General features: G+C 45.3%; 1 protein-coding gene across 3 annotated transcripts in view; it reads left to right on the top strand.

Annotated features, from left to right (window-relative positions):
• Positions 1–20,198, top strand: part of TRIM25 (tripartite motif containing 25) — an 828,971-nt gene that overhangs the window by 367,467 nt on the left and 441,306 nt on the right. For all 3 annotated transcript variants that reach the window (XM_069654946.1, XM_069654947.1, XM_069654945.1), the window contains exon 5: positions 16,141–16,239. In XM_069654946.1, coding sequence (XP_069511047.1) covers positions 16,141–16,239 — 99 coding nt within the window. The remainder of the gene's footprint in view (positions 1–16,140; positions 16,240–20,198) is intronic.

Raw genomic sequence — 20,198 nt, 5'->3', positions numbered from 1 at the left:
GATGTCTGAACCCTTCGAGGTACAACCTTACGCAACACCATACTCACGGTATCAAGGAGAGGCTTCCTTTTGTGGGGACCAAGAATTTGGTATGATAGAAGAGCAAACCGGGACGGGCTACTATGGGGATGATGAGGAACAGGAAGAAGAAGAGGATGACCCAGAAACATACAGAGTAGATTCCCCGGTAGAGAACAAAGCCCCGGTTACCGACTCCCCGGTCGATAACCAGCCCCTCCTAAATGAGGTTCTCGCTCGCGCAGCAGAACATTTCCACATTGACACCCACGGTGTACAGGAGGAAAGGGACTTCACAGAAGAGTTAGTGGGAGAAAGGAGGCCGGTTGCCCAGACCATCCCTATCCTTAAATCCATTCAGCGGAGAATAGATCCGTCCCTGGTGAACCCAAACCTCACCAGAGCAGTCAATCCCAGGGTTGAAAAACTTTTCAGGGCAGCTCAGTCTGACCCTCTCTAGATAAGAGGACATCTGAAGCCAGACTCCCTAGTTGTTACCAACACTCGTAAGAGGGCTGGAACACCCTTGTCTTCGTCAGAAGCGCCTCCTGACAAGGAGAGCAAAAAACTATACGGTTTCGGCAGGAAGGTAGCCTCAACGTCCGCCTATCAGGCAAGGATTGCTAACTCCACCACCCTGTTGGCCAGCTACAACTGCCATCAGTGGGAAGAAGTCGCGGCTCTCATAGCCTCTGCTCCCGAACCGTTAAAGGGCCAATTAGCTCGGATTTCCGCAGAGGGTAGAGCCGTGTCTGGTTGCATTTTGAAAGCAACCTTCGACGCCGCGGATAACGCAGGCTGATTGATAGCAGAAGGTACTGTTATCAAGAGACATACGTGGTTACCGCAGTCTGGTTTTAAGGCAGAAACTCAGGCATCACTGTTAGACAAACTGGTGGAAGCCGATCTGTTGTTTGGTAAGGCGGTCGAAGACGCACTGAAAAATGCCAAGGACGAATACGAGACACTCAAATCCCTTGGCCAGTTAACCAATAAACCCCCTAACCAGAGAGGGAATAGTAATTTTCGTCGCCCACGCGGCCAAAATTCCCAGAGAGGATCTAACTATTCCCAGGGGCAGGGTACACAGTGGAACAACAACCAACAGTCTATCCAGGGTTACGGCAGAGGTAATAGGAGAGGTCGTGGTAAAGGCAGAGGCAGCCCCAGCAAGGGAGGCGGCACGCCTCCACCAAAGCAGTGACGCTCAGTTCAGGGTCCCTTCTCATGCAACCCCAGTAGGGGGACGCATTTCAAACTTCACCCAGGCTTGGGAAGGGATCACATCAGACAGATGGGTGCTGTCAACAGTATCCACGGGGTATTGTATAGAGCTACTGCAGCGTCCCTGGAACCATCCTCCACGACAAAGAGTACACTCCTTAGAACATCAGAAGATTCTCCTCGAGGAGATCGCCATTCTTCTATAAAAGGACGCGATAGAACTCGTCCCGGGACACCAGGTAAACAAGGGTATTTATTCAACTTACTTCCTTGTGCCAAAGAAACACTTGACAATGCGCCCAGTATTGGACTTGCGGCCTGCCAACAAGTATGTCAACCCCCAAAAATTTCGTATGACCACGCTACAAAAAAGGGGGATTTCATGGCAACCTTGGATATGAAAGATGCTTATTTTCATATTTCCATGTTCCCAGCGCACAGAAAGTACTTGCGCTTCAAGGTGGACAGTCGCCACTACCAATTCAAGTTACTGCCCTTCGGGATAGCTTCAGCACCAAGGGTATTCACCAAGGTACTGGCGGTGGCGGCTGCACACCTACGCAGGGAGGCAATCCCAGTGTACCCTTATCTGGACGACTGGCTCATAACGGGGGAAACCCCAGGAATTTGCAGGACAAACATTCAAAGGACTATCGACCTCCTCCACGAATTAGGCTTCTCAATCAACGAGAAGAAGTCAAGCCTGGTGCCAAGCACCTCAAAACAATTCCTAGGAGCAATCCTGGATACCCAGGAGGGGTTGACCTTTCCTTCAGAAGAAAGAATTCGGAATATACTACTGCAAATTCCGCATTATCAGTCCGGTCAACAAATAACGGTATGCAAAGCAATGCGTTTACTGGGCATGATGGCGTCATGCATTTACCTGGTCCCCCACGATGGCTGCGCATGCGTCTCATGCAGGAATGGTTGGCGAAACAGTGGTCTCAGGCAAGTGGTCAGTGGGACGATCTAGTGGTCGTTTCGCCAACACTGGTACAAAGCCTTCACTGGTGGACAAGAGAGAATCTTGCAAAGGAGAAACCTTTTTACGATCCCGAAGTACAGGCAGTAGTCACTACAGATGCATAACGGGGTGGGGAGCTCACCATCTCCACCACACAGCTCAGGGTCTCTGGTCTCACTCAGTGGCCAAGAACCACATCAACCTGCTAGAGCTTCTGGCAGTATTCAGAGCGCTTCAGGCGTTCGAGCCCCATCTACTAAACCTGTCAGTGCAAATCTGGACGGACAGCACTACAGCCATGTTCTACCTGAACAAGCAAGGAGGGACTCGCTCGCCAAATCTGTCCAAGCTTGCCCAGAAAATCTGGATATGGGCACTCAGACGGAACATCTTCCTGTCATCACAACATGTTCCGGGGGAGCTCAATTCCCTAGCGGATGCTCTGAGCAGAGACTCCCTCCCAGAGGAACACGAATGGGTTCTTCACAGAGAGGTCGTAGAAGATCTCTTCTCTTAGTGGGGTTTCCCCACTATAGACTTATTCGCCACAAGCGAAAACAAACAATGCCCAGGATTTGCATCCAGGTTCCCCCAACCAGACTCCCAGGGGAACGCCCTGTGGATGAACTGGTCAGGGATGTTTGCGTACGCTTTTCCACCAACTCCTCTCATCAGGAAAGTGGTGAACAAGATGAACAGGGAATCGATGACGCTCGTCCTAGTTGCTCCCATGTGGGCAAGACAACCATGGTTCCCACACCTACGCAGGATGGCGGTGTGCGAGCCCATCAAACTTCCAGCCTGGTACAACCTACTGTCCCAGCACCAAGGTCAAACAGTGCACCAGCAACCCAACTCAATGAACCTGGCAGCATGGCTCCTGAGGTCATAGAGTTTGGACACCTCAATTTGCCACAGAGGTGTATGGACATCCTAAAGGAATCTAGGAAGCCAAACACAAGGCACTGTTACTTTGACAAGTGGAAGAGGTTTGTTATCTGGTGCCAGAGTAGACAAATCAACCCAGTTGATTGCACTCCTTCCACTATTGTTACATACATGCTCCACCTGCTAGATGCAGGATTGGTTTTTAACTCACTGAAAGTACACCTGGCAGCCCTCTCGGCTTATACCACTTCCCATAGCAAGGTGGCGTGGTGGAAAGTACCAGTAGTTAAAGCCTTCATGGAAGGAGTAAAGAGACTTCACCCTCCTATTTCAAACCCACCGCCAGGGTGGGATCTTAATGTGGCGCTAGCCAAGCTCATGGGCCCCCCTTTCAAACCCATGCATAAAAGCAGTCTCAAACACCTGACTTATAAAACGGCCTTCTTAGTAGCTATTACTTCTATAAGAAGGGTCAGTGAAATTCAGGCTCTGTCAGTGCAGGATCCCTTCTTTACTATCCATAAAGACAAACTGGTTTTACGCACACACCCTAGGTTCTCACCTAAATTTATATCAAAATTCCATGTAAACCAGTCCATCGAGCTTCCGGCTTTCTTCCAGAACCCGCAAAGCTCGGCTGAGGTGAAACTACACACCCTAGATGTGCGTAGGGCGGTCCTCTACTATGTAAATAAAACAAGACCGCTAAGGAAAACAGATCAACTGTTTGTCTCCGTAGCTACAGGCAGAGAGGGGGATCGCGTCTCTAAAGGTGCCATCTCGAAGTGGATTATTAACTGTATCCAGCTGTGTTACTCACTCTCTGAAAAGACTCTGCCTTTTACGCAAGGGCCCACTCTACTAGAGGCATTGGGGCCACTCTGGCTTTCATTGCAAATGTTCCCCTTGACACCATTTGCAAAGCAGCTACTTGGAGCTCTATTCACACTTTTACTCAGTATTACTGCATTGACACCCATTCCAAGACAGATACACAAGTGGGACAAGCGGTTCTAAGACACTTATTTGCTCATGACCCTTCTCACATCCCACCTCCTTCTTCTGATACTGCTCGCTAATCTATGCACAGCATGTGATCTAAGCAGATTCCGCAAGCCTCAGAAGGGATACATTACTCACCGTAATCGTATTTCTGACGCTTGTATCTGCTTGGATTCACATGCGACCCACCCTTCCTCCCCTCCGAGAGAAGGCGCATGATTGCTTGTAGTCTTACCTTTCTGTCTATCTGCTTGGATTATCTGTACTCACGCTACTCCTCATGCTACCTCATGTCAGAAAAAATACAATCTGAGGATCCTAGACGCGTGAGGGATCTTGGGTACAGTGGACGTCACACTAGGGATAGTATTACTGGCACGCCCTGTGTCGACGTCCATTTTCGAGTTTCGAAAAACAAACTGTAATACTCCACTAGATGTCGGCCTATGCACAGCATGTGAATCTAAGCAGATACAAGCGTCAGAAATACGATTACGGTGAGTAATGTATCCCATATAAATATATAAGCCTGTCCGATAGCACAGTGAGTAGAGTAGGGCTCTAGCTTTGACATCTGTGCAGAGCCTGCTGACGCAGGTTCGAATCCCGGCAGGGCCAATCTCAGCCTTTCATCCTTCCAAGGTCGATAAATGAGCACCACACACCGTGGGTAATAATAAGCAGCGCTCAGATACCTGAGGGTTCGTAGCGCTATATAAATGATAAATTATTAAATTATTATTATATGGACAAGTGAAGGATGGATGTTTCCACTGCGTATTGTAGCAGTGCTGAACAGCAGACGAGGCTGGATGAGCCAAGAAGCCAAGGTCTTATCAAACTGGAGTGAACTGCCATTGGATACAAAATCATGTGAAAGAACAAAACTCCTGTTCAGAAGGCATGAACATAACAAGGAAGACGTCAGAGGTTAATTAAAAAATAGTATTAAATGCACAAAAAGGCTCAATCCCATGGTCTCCAGTCGCATGGAAGCATGAAGTTGGACAAAAGAAATGATCACACTTACGCACGAAGGCAGACCGTGCTTCTCACTCCCTAAATTTCTCAGAGCTAAGAACACTCCCAAGGCCGAGCTTCAAAGGCTTAATTGACAGTAGACCACTGAGGTGATGATAGATTGATATGCTAATTGGTGGGAAGCTAATGTTAAAGCGACCTTACCAGCACCTGGATGACCAGCCTGCATGCTGCTAGACGTAGGTGGAAAAGTACTGATGGAGGTTAGAGTGCCAACCAATTCTAGAAGACCGTGTAATTAGGGGTCCTATAGTTGTGTAAACCAATGGGACGTTGTGTATTTAGTGACGTTCATAGTGGTCATTTTTAGGGGAGGGCTTAGTTGCCCCACCTGATGTTGAGTAACCAATCACATTGTCACACTTTTTTAGACTAGTATTGATCGTATACTTAGATGTTCACTCAGAACCACAATCAGCCATGAACGTAGGTTTTTGTAGTTTGCCACGTAGGATGACGTTAGTACGCACGTAGGTCAACGTCATTGAGGACAAGTATTGCTTGTAAGATCTCCGTTTTTACTAAGAATGTTTGAGTAAGAGGATCGAGCGAGTTCGTTGATGTTCGTTATGCTCCCTGTTTTAGATACTTGATATTAAAACAGTCTTCCTTTTGCCAACTTCCTGAGTCGTCTGCATTATTGATGTATGAGTAAAGCCTGCATCCCCATCCATCTCCAGGGTAATTGCTACTCATCAAAGGGGCTGGGGTATCCAGTTCACTTGGTAGCTGAGAGGATGGTTCAGAACCATTAGCATCTGTAAACTTTAGAGTCCAAGCAATATCGGACGACCTTTGCCATTCGGCTGAAAGGACGTGAAGCTCCCCGTAGATAGTGGTTAGTGTAATTTGAAAAACCTTACAAGTTGGGTGTGACGGGTCCCCTATTTTCCATAGAATCCCGTCCCACGTCTACGAGAAGTGGATAGATCGGAAGGTTGAAGAGGCGGTAAAAAAGGCGGACGATCTCTAGAGTCGGAACATGAAAATGATAGCGGTGAGTAAAAAACTGAGTGAGTTGGCAAAAACATGGTTGATGAGTAAAGAAACAAAGTGAGTAACGGAGGGTGGCAGGATAAAACAAAACGTGAGAGTAAGAGTGTAATATATATGTGGGGAATGAGACATTGGGCCTCATTACGACCCAGGCGGTCTGGAAATAACGGTGGCGGTAAACCCGCCGCCACCGTTGTTTCCGGACCGCCTGAGTCCGACCCCTGCAGGTGGGAGGTGATGTTCCCGCCAGGTCTGACCTGGCGGGTTTAACACCGCCCGCCTGCAGGCGGACGAGGAAACACCGGCAGCATTATGAGATGCTGCCGGTGTTTCCATGATCCCCATTCCCATCGAGTCCCATAGGACTCGATGGGAATGGGGATTAACACCATTCCGCCTCCGTGATTCCCGGAAAACCGGGGTTGTAATGCCCCGGTAATTCCAGGAATCACGGAGGCGGAATGGTAATACGAGTCCGGCGGTAACCAGGCGGTTTTACCGCCGTGGTTACCGCCGGACTCGTAATGAGGCCCATTGACTTGAGTGTGACCAAGCAATATGAAATCGTGAGAGAGGCCACGATATGAGAATACGCCCTGGCCTCCGTTTTTTACACACGTAAAAGAAGAAAGTTGAACGCAGAGTCCCGTAGCGGAAGATGTAGAAAACAGATTTGATTAAAGGCGAATCTACACTTCGTATTAAGTATTTTAGAGGGCGAGACGAGTCTTAAGAGAAGATCATAGGAGATTCATGTGACCGGTCGAGTTTGTCTGTTTGTTTTATGTGTTTTTGAAGAATGATGACGTTATAAACGGAAAAAATTGATCATTTTAAAAAATTCTGTTTGATGGTTGTTTTTTAGCAAGCTTCAAGTAAAAATTGCGGGATTGGAGCTTGCAACGATTGGTGCTCGCTCATATTTTATTATTTTTCTGAAACGTACTCTTTAAATCTGTAATTAAAAATAAGCGAGTGTCAAACAGGTTAAGAGTAGATGAGTTGAGAATGAAGGATATTACTCCACTTGTGCATCTCTGCAAGCAGTTGCAGAAACATGCACCAAAGCTTAGACAGTACAGTGCAGAATGGGTTAAAGGAATCGCAGATAAAATGTTTATGCCGTGGCCGCAAGGAGGGTCACTATCAAAGGCAGTCCTGCAGCATATGACAACATATTTGCATGCAGCATACACAGAGATAAAGGTAGACAAGCGCCTAATGAGCTTAGAGCTCTGGAAAATGTACCAGGAGGAGCGAGATGAACCGCCTCCTGTAGATTGAATACTTAATGTATGCAAAGAGGGGGGTGAGGAGCCCTCTGCTCCCCCCGCCCTAGTTGAAATAGAAGACGAGAGCAAGAAAGACGATGGGTTATACCCATTGAGGGAGCTTAAGGCAGCGACAGCATATAGCAACCTACGCAAAGTAGTGACGAGGGTCCAGACAAAGATACTGAGAAAGATGCAATCTCTAAAGTCCCAAGAGGCAAGGAGAGACGCGATAAAGAAAGAAGTGATCGAGCAAGCACACCTCTAGATATAGGAAGAGAAATAAAGAGATGGAAGGGAGGAAGAGATAAAGCTGATGAGATAGCGCTCTTACAGGACAAATGGATGGGTGGCCAGATTTGCTCAAACTCAATGGTAAAGGCATTGAGGATGTAAGACAAAGGGAGGATCAAGACAAGCAAGATAAAAGAGATAAAGAAAGTGAGGAACAATTGAAAGATGAAGGAATGAAAAGGAAGTATAGGCAAATAAGAGCGCAATTATATCAAGAGGAGCAGTCAAGAAAAGAGAGAGCAGAAGAGCAAAGAAAATGAGATAACAGACAGAGAGCAATCGATGAGCAGGCAAGGCTAGGACGAAAAAGAATAGAAGAGGAGGAACAGAAGTTAAGGGATAAGATAATACAGAGACAAAAGGATGAGGAGATACGCAGAGCAAACGAGAGAAGGCATATGAAGAAAAAAGAGGACGACAGAGTCAGAGCGGAAGCAAGGAAACAAAGAGAATTTGACGATGATATGGAACGTAAAAGAAGGCAGAGAGCATGCGATCTTGATCGCCTGGAAAAGGAGATAAGGGATCCTGAACCACAAATAGCATGGGAGGACATAGAGGAATTCTTCCCAGAATACGAGTCATTACCAGGCCCTTCAAGAGTAAATCTAGAAGACGAGTTTGACTCTAGGAGCATTGGGGAAGCGATCAATAAAGTATATCATGATATGAAAGCTCAGAAAGAGTCAAAAGAGCAGGGAAAAAATGATCGACTTGAGAGCACTCGGCTGTATGACACAGAGGAAGCCTCATGTAGTACGAGGCAAAAGGAGCTGTCTCTAGATAGACTGACTCTAAAAAGAGATGATGAGGAGAGAAATTGTACTAGTTGGGCACAAGAAATGTCAGACAAAGACAGAAATTACCTTTCATAGGGAAGAGAGAGGGAATGTATGTGGTCCTGTAGGATGTTTTTCAATGGAGAAAGAAGTCAGATGGTCAGATTTAAACACACCTGTAACTAGGGTGTCAGAACCATTGACACAGTCAGACCGACCTAAAGGGCAACTCCATGGTGAGAGGGGGGAGTCCCTGCCTTATGTGAGCAGATTAAGATCGCTACCAGGAAGAAGGCGCTGTGGGAATATTGTCCCTGCAGTGGACAGACAAATGATGAGTGATGAGAATGAGTTTGGGGCGTCACAGTTTCCCTTGTTGGAAAAGGGAGGGGCCAGACCACAGTATATAACTTGGGCCCAGATGGATAAGGGTAATTTAAGGTGTAAACTCCTGAGTTTAACTTCTGGTGCTGGGAAGTGGATACATGAGTTAGAAAAAATGACAGGAGGAAACACGTTAGCTATAGGGGACATTAAGGGTCTCCTGATCGCCATACTTGGTGAGAGAGCTGATGACGTGTGGATGAGGGCAGAATATGCTGGAGTTACTACAGTTAACACAGCTTATGATGGAGCACTGTTCAATAACTAGAGCGGCAGTCTGGAAAGCGCTTAGAGTACTGTATCCAGACATATCCGATATGGGAGCTATAATGACAAAAAAGATGCAGGACGGAGATGATCCGCTTGTTTACATTCTGAATTTTCAAGAACAGTGCTCCTCAGAGACGCGAGAATCTTGGGGAAAATCTATACCTGTGTTCTATCATATATTGTGCCAAGGGCTGTCAGACCCTGTACAAAAGCAGCTCAAAAAGTTAGTGGGTATAGAAGCCAAACCATGGTCAGAGATTCAGCTGACCATTGCGCATTATTGCAGACTCTTGCAGGAAAAGAATTACAAAAAAGACGATGCTTGGAAAAGCGAAGAGGCGAAGTTAGTGCAGAAGAAATTTTCTAAATATGCCCTTGCACAATTGTTGTTGGACAAGAAAAACATTAAAAAACATATAAGTTAGACAAAGGCTTCCTCTATTTCAACAGCTGGATGAAACCTGTATTATGTATGCCAACTACGCAGACGACACACAATGCCTTCTGCCTCTCACAGGAAACTATGTCAAGGATGCCATCAATTTGAATTACAACTATGATTTGTGTCAACAGTGGATGCAAAATAATAAGCTTGCACTCAATGATACAAAAATGGAACTGATGGTGATGGGTACCTACGCACAACTGCCAAAACCTAGCCCTGAAAATAGCTCCTTTGAGGTGGCGGGTTGTTCTATTGTCGCCCAGTCTAAGGTTAAGACTATGGGGGTCTATTTTGATAAAGAGCTCACTATTAAGGCCCAAGTAAACAGTCTGGTCTCAGGCACAGCCTACCATCTTAAATTACTGACCCAGCACCGCCCTTCCTTGAATGTTACTAGCCGTGCAACTATCGCACGTGCAATTGTAGGGGCCAAATTTGATTATTGTTGAAGTCTCCTTCTAGGTATTGAGAAAGGAGACATCACCCGACTCCAGGTGATACAAAACAATGCAGTCCGTGCAGTGGAGGGGTTACGCAGTTTCCATCATGTGACTGTTGCGAGGAAAGCCTTACATTGGCTTCCTGTTGCTAGCAGGATTATCTTTTGAGTGCAATGTATTACACACAGGTGTCTTTATGGCCTGGGCCCAAGATACCTTTCTAACTGCGTTTCTTGGTTACCTCTTTGTAGAACCCTGATGTCTAATAATACCTGCCTATTGCAAACTCCATGGACTGGACTTGTGAGCGTTGCCCGCAGCTCTTTCCTGCATGCCGCCCCCAAAATCTGGAATGCACTGCCTCCGGACCTGAGAGCTTGTTTGGCTCTCCCCACTTTTAAAAGAGGACTGAAAACAGTTCTGTTCTATTAAAGTTTGTGGGTCCCCGTTCTGGTACTTTCTCTTCTGATGTACTTTATGCGTTGTTGTTAGTCTTGTTGTAAGCACTATTATGCCTGAGGGCTTAGTTATGCGCTCTATAAATTAAAATAAATACATGAATAGACATAAATAAATGAATAAACAGATGCCTTTAAAGAGCTATGGAGGAATGTAGACTACACAGTAAAGATAAACCACAGATAACAGAGTTCTAAAGGTCAGAGCAAATAAAAATGAATGAGGAGAAAAAGGCTCACCTCATTCTGGATAGAAAGAAACAAACCCAGAAGTCCAGCAACACGTCCTAGGAGTCTCACTAGGAGAGTTAATCAAGCCTAAAAATTATAAATCTCCCTAAAACCAAGGTTTACCCCATCCACCAAATACCTTGGGTTGATCGTGAACAGCAACATCTCCTTTCAGAAGCACTTCAACTAGAGAGCCCAGATCTCATGCTACCAGATCACAATGCTACACAAGTTTAAGCCCTTCGTCCGTCGTCAGGTCTTCCGAACCGTGGTACATGCTCTCGTGATTGAACACATTCAATGGGGGTAATGCTCTCCTCTCCGGGCCCCTCTTGCTAAACCTTGCTTTCCTGAAAGCACTCCCATCATGCTGCATCAGGGTTTAGTGCTGGTTCTAAACAATCTGATCACCTCCACCCCATGACTGTCTTCCAAACCCTGCATAATCATTTTCAAAATGTCTTTATCACCTTCAAGGCAATCACCAGACAGACTCCGCGACCTGGCAGACAATTTGAACATCTGTAAGATTCAGACAAATGCTAGTCTGAAAGCTAAACTAGCCCACAAGGAAAAGACCAGAACACTGTGCTTCTCCTGCTATGCCCCGGCATACTGGAACACCATCCCAGAGGTCATCTGGGCTGTCCAATGCTCCTGCAGTTCAGGAAAGAACTGAACACCCTTTTCTCCAAGGAATTCCTAGGCGTGACTTATGTAACTCTGTCCCTGGTTCTATGACAGCTTCTGACCCACTGTAAACTCCTCTCCTGTTCCCTGAACTCTTGTACAGTGCCTTGTTGCTCTCTAGCTAGATATGCTTTATATAAAACACAAATACAAATATGTCAAACACAATATCAAAAGAACTTCCCACGAGACTCTTCCAGTCCACCACCACGTGTCTCACTCTAGCAACTGTAGGGGAGGATTGGTCCAAAAGACCCCCCTTGCCTACATCCCTTCCCCAGGTGAGGGCCATGGTTCATCGGGTGTCCCCTCATTACCACCAGGGCCCAGGTGGTGGAGGGCTCACCTGCTGAAGACATTGTCCAAACGTATTGAATTTAGCTAGGCCTCAGAAACCATTTTGTCTAATAAAGATGGTGCGAGCTCGACGCACTGTAGCGCGGCCCCCACCTTCGAAGAGTTTCAATTATCCCTGTGGCCGCAGTTCCCTGGCAGATCCGCTGTGAGCCCGTTCCCACGAACAAGACGGACGACATGAGCTAGTGTAAGATACCAACACTGTAACATTTCACCTTCCGCAGTGTATCACTGCTCCCAGCATGACCCAGCCAGCGAAGCCTGGGTGAAAAAGAGAACTGTAAAATGCTCCTCAGATAAAAGCAAAAGTTCCCAAATATTAATGTCAAAACTACTTGCAATGCGTGCATTTTCTCCACAAAACTTCTTCTATTAAGGAAACCTGTAAAATGTATAAACATGGTAGAATGCATGTTTACATGACATTTGCAATGAAGAACCCACGCCACTGCAGTTGTGTGCAAATAGTAAAAAGCGTTCCGGGGGACTATTCATTATGTGTATCATTGAAAGCTTACACCCCACGGTCCCGCGCCATAACCGAACTAATGCTGCTAGATTGCAAGGAAAGACGAATGTAACCATACAGAGGGCTCATGTGAAGGACTCGCGAGAATGCACCTGTCATGTGTGTATGTCTAAGCCCCTCATGTGCCACTACCGTCACGTACGGTGGCGAGTCATTTTCTATGTGCTCCACCAACCTCACTACTACCTCATTTACTGCAAATGTATATGCATATAACTAAATGTTGTAGTTGTTAAAACATAGTGTACAAATAATGTGCTCAGACTAGCTATATTTGAGAGACATTTAGCAAAGTTAAAATGTAGGTTTTCGAATGATCCAAATGAGTATTGTACAGTGTTCGAATGTTTATGATGCTTTCACCTAAAATCGGCAACACACGAGGAAGATACCTTTGTGAATATGTGCAAGGCCATTCCCCCTCCCACCCTGCGAAGACTGCCAAACAAGAGAGCAGAGGCCCGCGCCGCGCTGCTCCACCTCCCCCAACTAGGCATGAGCCGCTTCAAAGATTTGTAGTCCCCTCTGCAGCACCCAAGGCCATGGCCCGCCACCTGCATTATTTACAGCCCAGCAGTAAACCTCCGCCTGAATACACAGATCCAAAGGCGCCCCCTCTTAAACCCCACAACCCACCGGATCACCTTAGACTTATGGCACCTGTACAATTAGGACACCCAATACTATGGCAACATACAGCAGCACATTCATAACCACTTCTAACAAGACAGAAAAACATGTACCGCCTGTCCATGCCCATGCCTCGACCTATGGTACAGGACACTGGTAACCATGCACTGATGAATCACCATCAATCCCCTCTCAAGGTGCATTCCTCCTGTGTTGCATTAACCTGTAGAATAACCTATTGAAGATTTACGAAAGAAGATAATATTGCAATAGCTGAATGACTGCGGTGTGCATGGCCTAGGGCAAATAAGTCAGGAAAAGACATTCATCTCTGACACTGGCCACCATGGCACAACAACACCGCCCGGATGAACTCAGCTGACCTGCCAGGCCCAGCCCAACCCACGAGGCTGACCAGTGACGTCCTCCAGCCAAGGCCAACCACATCGCAGCAGCGCCTATAGCTAGTCATCGCCACCCAATCCCATTGAACTTGTGCCCCCTATAGTATGTAGGTTCTGATGACGTGTTTTGTAAATATATACGCCTGTCTTTTCTATTGTCAGACAGAGCGCTCTCGGAGGTTGCAGAGTTCTTTGCATGCCCTATTCTGATTGATAAACTCCCATTTACGCTCACCCGCACTCTGTCTTGGCCTTATTCCCATTCTGGGAGAGTCCTTCATTGTCTCTCATTGCGGGGAGGATCGTGCTGGTTGGGGACGCTTGCCTTCACAACTGTGCCAGAAAGATGATTGATGGCAAAACAGTGTAAGAGCCACTGTGTGGCACATACCTCCTACCACTCTCCTAGAGGGGAATGCGGTGTAGATTGTATGAGGAAAAGCGCATGGTGCCTTTGCTTCCTCTACAGTCCCAGCCATCAAGGCCATCCAGAATGCCACTTGCACTCTTTTTGCAACTAACTCTGACACAAAAAAGCCAAATATTGACAGTCTGGAAAGGAATGCAGCCTCAGAACCCTACCTGCAAGATATCAGCAGTTCGAACCCTTCAACATCCAAAACGTCTGAGGTGCAGTGAACAACCCTCATTGTTGTGATTAGTTTGGCCCAACTTTATTTTTCTTAACCTGGTTTTGACATTGGAACAGTTTCATGAAAGGGAACTGTAAAAAAAATGGACCACTAGACACCAGACACCCAAAAACTATGCTACACATTGGATCACAATTGCATACCCCGCAATTATTTGCTACTTTTAAGTTAGCTTAGTATCATGTCTACCTGCCAGTCAGCCCATGGCTAGCCTAGGCCCTGGTTCCTGAGCCTGCCTAATATTGTGGTTGGAATCAGAATAATTCACCTGGCACATGGGACACCCTATGAATTCATGCTGGCACCTTAGTGTCCTAGTAAACCCTCACACCCAGTAGACCCCACAGTTGACCCTAACTGCAATGTTTAAAACGTTTAAAACGTGCACGCTTCCAACCTAAGGCTTGTGTTTTCTCTACCTTGCAATTACCTGTACATAAAGAACACATTTGAAAAATACAACGATCAAAGGCCTGATTACAAGTGAAGTTGTATTTCCTCTGGTAATACTGTTACCACAGTTGGTAATCATGTAATAACCTTAATGGACCGCTTGATTCCGAGTTATGAGGACCGTTCAGTTATTCCCCATTTTGAAGTCAAAGGACTCCGTGGGCAATTCATGTTATACTGAATGTGGCAATGCATTGGTGGGGCAGCCATTGCAATACACTGAAACAGGCATAGACAGTGCATTTCTAGATGTTTTACCACCTCTGCGAATCGTGCAATCCGTCCCCATGCATTTAAACTGTACCACTGTTTACTCAGTTTTTTAAGTGTTCTGGTGAATCTCGTCTACCCCACTCCACTCCTGAGAGCTTGACCTAGATTGCTGAACTACATCTAACATTAACTTAGCCAAGTACATCCTACGGAGCACTGTTTGTTTATTTTGCAAACAATACCTAGCTTCTACTATTGGGGCTGCATACAAATACTGCCAGTCGTGGAACAGACATTTTACCGTGATCACTTCTCCAGATTATAATATGTACATTTTTGTCTTTTCAGATCTCTCAATTTGTTAGCGTGCTAAACAGTGTAAATATGGTTCTGGTGCTTAATATGTGTGGCTCAGAGCTGGGTCAGACTTAAGAAAAATGTAAAAGCAAAGTAAAAACAAAAAATTAATGTATACCCCAGTATGACATATTTATACATTGCTGCAATAGATAGTTATTATCAGCATGAAATATATGTCAGAGCATTTAGACACGTGATGCGCAGTTCTGTTTTGAACCCTTCATATGTATATTCCTGAGTTCATGCAGCTTTCACAACTTCATGTTTCATCTATTTCTCACACCATGCTAATTTTACATTATGTATCTGTGCACGAAATGTAGTTATATTTTAGGCCATGATAATTTCCTTTGTGATGTTTGCAAAACCAGCCTACACCAACCAAATCAGATCCTAGGTTCCTCATTGTTGTGCAAAGTTTCAAGGTTTGAGTCAAGAAATATCCTCTGGATGTTTTTATTTTTGTTCAACCATATTAGTTATTGGGCCTCATTCCGAGTACGGCGCTAACCAATGGCGCTATTAACGCCTTGGTTGACGCCGTACCCGGACCGGCAGCGCCTTGGTGGATGGCGGAATTACCGCCCCATTCCAAGGTTGGCGGGGCGGTAATTCCCCAATCCCCATTTACCCTTCCCCATTCCCATTCTTGCCCCATAGGGCATAATGGGAGTGGGGAAGGCGTCAATTACGCCACCGTAAATTACGGTGGCGTAATTTACATCAAGGTCCCTTAGCGCCATGGTTTTTAACACCTGCTAAAAGCAGGTGTTAAAACCACCATGGCGCAAAGGGAACTCGGAGTATGGCGGTAAGGGATTACCGCCACCGCTCTCGTTAGCGGTGGCCGCTATCCCTTACCGCCATGCTCGGAATGAGGCCCATTGACCTTACGTGTGAACACTGTGAAACACCTTAGCATTTATTGATCAGTAGGACTCTAGAAAGCTTTATAAAAAATACCATGGTGCATGTTATGTTTTGATTGTTCCAACACAGTACCCCTGTGTCTCAGTGCTGTATTTCTGCTTTCCTTTGTTGAATGGGAGCAGATAAAGGATTTGTGCTGTTGTAACAGTATAGAAGAATCTTGTTCTCTGAAATTACATATGCAAACCTTTGCTGTCTTATTTTTGAACACAGATGGGTGCAAAGAATCCCCTGTGCCACCATCCGAGCCGTCATTCAAGAAGATCCAACGGCCGAACTGCCCACCAGCAGCGAGAGGACCAAGTGCAACAAGTACATTGTTTTTTTAAATGATTCTTATTTATTCAGTATTCACCAGCCAACAAGGCTTTCGATACAAACGATATAGCACAAGATAAAATTGATAAAGAGATGCACGATATGATAACAACATTAAAGGGGTAGTTTGGTCAGAAATTGTATTGACCCCAAAAAATGGCCAGTGCAACTTACCTGAGTTTTTCTCACTTTAACACATGCAAAAACGATGGGTTGGTACTGCCATCTTGTGTTAATCTTATCCAGTTATCCATCGCCCTAAGTTCAAGTGCCCTTGCAGCACTAATTCAGATCACCTGCCCTTAACGGTGACATCACTAGACTCTCACAATGAGCTCCACCTATTTTAATGATGTTAGTGGAAAGCGTAGCCAAACGTACCCTGTCATCACCAATGTGATAACGTTATCTAATGCAGAACCAGGAACATAAACACACACATCTGCAACAGATGCAACACTTTTGTTTCTTTTTACAAAAATGATAAAAACGGTTTATTTTGAAGAAAACACCAATAGCCGGTAGCGTAACAAGTACTTTTAATTTTGGCATAATGCTGAAAAAAGGTAATTAAGTCCACAAAAACAGGGCTAACTTTTTCCAATCGAGGTTATGGCTAGCAAACATTGCATGGTTCTCATTTTTTGTTTAACTGTGCACGCTTATCTTATAATGCTGATTCCGTTCATCCGTCGATTAAGTCTTTGCATTCTTCACAGAAAGGTATTATCTTCCTACACCAATTTCTGATCGATATGCATTGCGTTCCATTGCAGAAAAGAAATTAGTGGTTTAAATTTGAAAAAGCAACACTTTCACATCCGCATGTTTTCAGAACCTATAGGCTGCCATGTTGCTCCTTATTACTGCAACAGCAAAAAGACAGATTGGTGTCTGGCGATCATCCCAGATAATGGTTATCACAGATTTGTTGTTGATGATTATTGTCCAATTACGTTTTAAGAAGGTGTCGACAGGTAAACTGTACCCATGACAGGCACACATCGACATAAAATCGAGAATGCAAAAATATATTTCAGTACCTAATTTATAATTGTATACAAACAGTACATATTTATGTTGACTCGCAATTTAACTTACAATTAACATGTACGATGTCTATTATTTGCGTCAAATTGAACATTCATCCATCACAACGTTAATCATGTAGCATACAGCGCACTTGACATCCTCCCTTGCATAAATATAATTTACAACGTTGCTTACATTAGGCCTCATTATAAGGGTGGCGGTAGCCGTGCCGGGAAATACCGGCATGGTTGCCGCCCGAGTCAGTTTTTTACCGGCACCCGGCAATGGGGATGTACTGGGGCATTCTGGCCCGCCGGACCCGGTTATTCCCCTTTGCCGGGTGCCAGTAAAAATGACTCCCCATTCGCATTGAGTCCCATGGGACTTGATGGAATGGGGAGGCCGGTAGCGCAGGCACCGTTAATACCATTAATAACGGTGCCAGCGCTAGCGTGTAAGTCTGCTCGCGGGTGCCGTTCTGCCCGGCAAGTCAGACCTGCCGGGCTGACCTGGACCCGCAAGGAGACCTCGTAGTTTGCTGGTCTGGTAACAACGGTACCGGCAAACTTACCGGTACCATTGTTACCTGACCGGCAACATTGTAATGAGGCCCATTGTGTCTTGTGTTTTCATTCTCCCAATGTGACGGATGACCAACCGCTTTGAAAGACAGATCTCAGTAATAGAAACTTAACTTTCCTACGTAAGCTTTCAATATAGTGAATCTTATCACTTCTTTGTGGATATTCGACACATTTTGTCGTTCAAATTGTTAGTGCGGTGGATCCAAGGACAAATAACAATGCAATCCTACATCCAGCGTTCACAGCTGTCAGGGGGAGTTTCATTTTGGGAACACATGCCACAAAAATGATTGGCAAGCTCTGCAGTGAAAAATAACGAAATATTTCAAGTATCCCACATATAAAAATATTTACTTCCATTTAAACGGTATCAATGCGCCTGGTCCCACAACATTTACGTATTCTTTGAAAGATGAAAATCGGTTAAATAATTTCACTGTTGGGACTATGCAACCTATTTCAACAGTACTCTATGCACCTGCTTTTAACTGACTTGAAAAACGATACTTACTGTACTCCGGTGTACCCGAGTCCACACAAGCATACCCCTCTATACCCACTACCAATGTAAGTTAATCTTGATTGATTCACATTGCTAATGAGTTGCTGGCTCAAGATGTAACTGGCTTATGCTCTGCAAACACGTTGTGATACACGCGTGTAACCAACCCTTCATTGTGCTACCATCTATTGGGGTCCCGCGCCCTAGTATGTATTCCTTTGCACCCACCCTCGTGACAATTTCTGTAACTAGCCCATTGTTTACATGTCTACCATCACTGCATTTATCCTCTAGCCATTTCACAATTTGAATGCTGTATTACTTCTCATCCGTCCTTATCAGTGGATTGCTGTACTCAGCTTATATCCTTCTTGTTATTTGAATATTGTACTGAGTCCTTGCTTGACCTGCTAGCCAGCATTGCATCAGCTTTTATCTGCCTTGCTATTCACATATGGCATTAGAATATACTGGCCCCTCTATTTGATAGTCACATCTAATATATACTTGCCTTTCCACTCGAACGTTGCATCAGCCATTTCCTCCTATATTGAATACTGTATTTAGCCTGTACCTGCCTGACATCTGAGTGTTGCACTTAGCTTATGCCTATCTATGCTTTAGTGTAAGCTCTATCTAGCATACTCTCGTCCTGCCACTTGAATGTTGCAGTAGCCTATTTTTGCCTATTACATGAATACTGTATTTAGACTACACCTGCATGACTATTGAGTGTGGTACTAAGATTATGCCTATAGCCTAAACTTGCATGTATTAATAACCTGCTCTTCCTTGCCTATGATCATGAGGAAAACCACACAAATTCAAACATTACACCTTTTACTAGTCCTTCTTGCTATAATGGCCTCTACATCCCTTGCCTCATGCCCACCTCAGGATAGAAACATGAGGCTGAGAGCAAGACTGTCCCGCCTCCATGAACCTTCATCAAACCATACCATTAGAGGCTTCTCTCGTAAGACTGCCCAACCTACTGGATTAGCCAATAAACGGACACAACACCTGGACCATAATCATTTGTCTACCGTCCGCCGGCTACTGCGCAGACAAATTCCCAAAAAGCTACCCTAACTAAAACGAAACAATTTCCTGCTGCTAAAATAACTAGCACCCAATCATTATCTGGGTCACTCATTAATGTTAGATCTATGGTGTCTCATGCCATTGATATCTCGGACACCCTAACTAATGAGAATTTAGACCTGCTGGTCATAACTGAGACTTGGCTCCACGAGGCCGATGGCCCCGCCATCATGCTAGCTGTACCAGATGGTTACCAACTACTAAGAGCTGACAGACCAAACACCAGAGGTGGTGGTCTAGCTATTATCTATAAATCCAACCTACCTATCAGACTGACTACCGCCCCTTTGCTCCAGTCTTGTGAAACTCTTACAGCGAAACTTCACCTCTCGTAACCGTACCCTCACCATCTATGTGATCTTTAGACCACCTGGACCGCTAGGTTCCTTTGAGGATGATTTAATTAGCATCCTAAATAATAATACTAAGGACCATGCGCAAATTCTGCTGTTGGGAGATTTTAATCTCGGCTTCACCGATAGCAATGATAAACATGCCCTATCTATCCGTAGCCTCACTACTGAACGATTATGGGCTGACACAAAAAGTCTCCACCTCTACACATGCCAAAGGAAGGACCCTAGATTGGGTTGCTGACTTGAACTGCAACATTAGTATTATTAATATAATACCTCAATCATGGACCGACCACTACTTAATTTCTTTCTCTGCCTCACTTGACCTTATCCGCCCCAAACCGATACTTATGGCACCGCCACTTTCTAGTAGGA

Source organism: Ambystoma mexicanum, chromosome 3q (assembly GCF_040938575.1).
Source record: "Ambystoma mexicanum isolate Mex_15411 chromosome 3q, UKY_AmexF1_1, whole genome shotgun sequence".
Classification (NCBI taxonomy): domain Eukaryota; kingdom Metazoa; phylum Chordata; class Amphibia; order Caudata; family Ambystomatidae; genus Ambystoma; species Ambystoma mexicanum.
The sequence above is the reverse complement of the archived record's forward strand: the minus strand, read 5'-3'. Positions and strand labels throughout refer to the sequence as shown.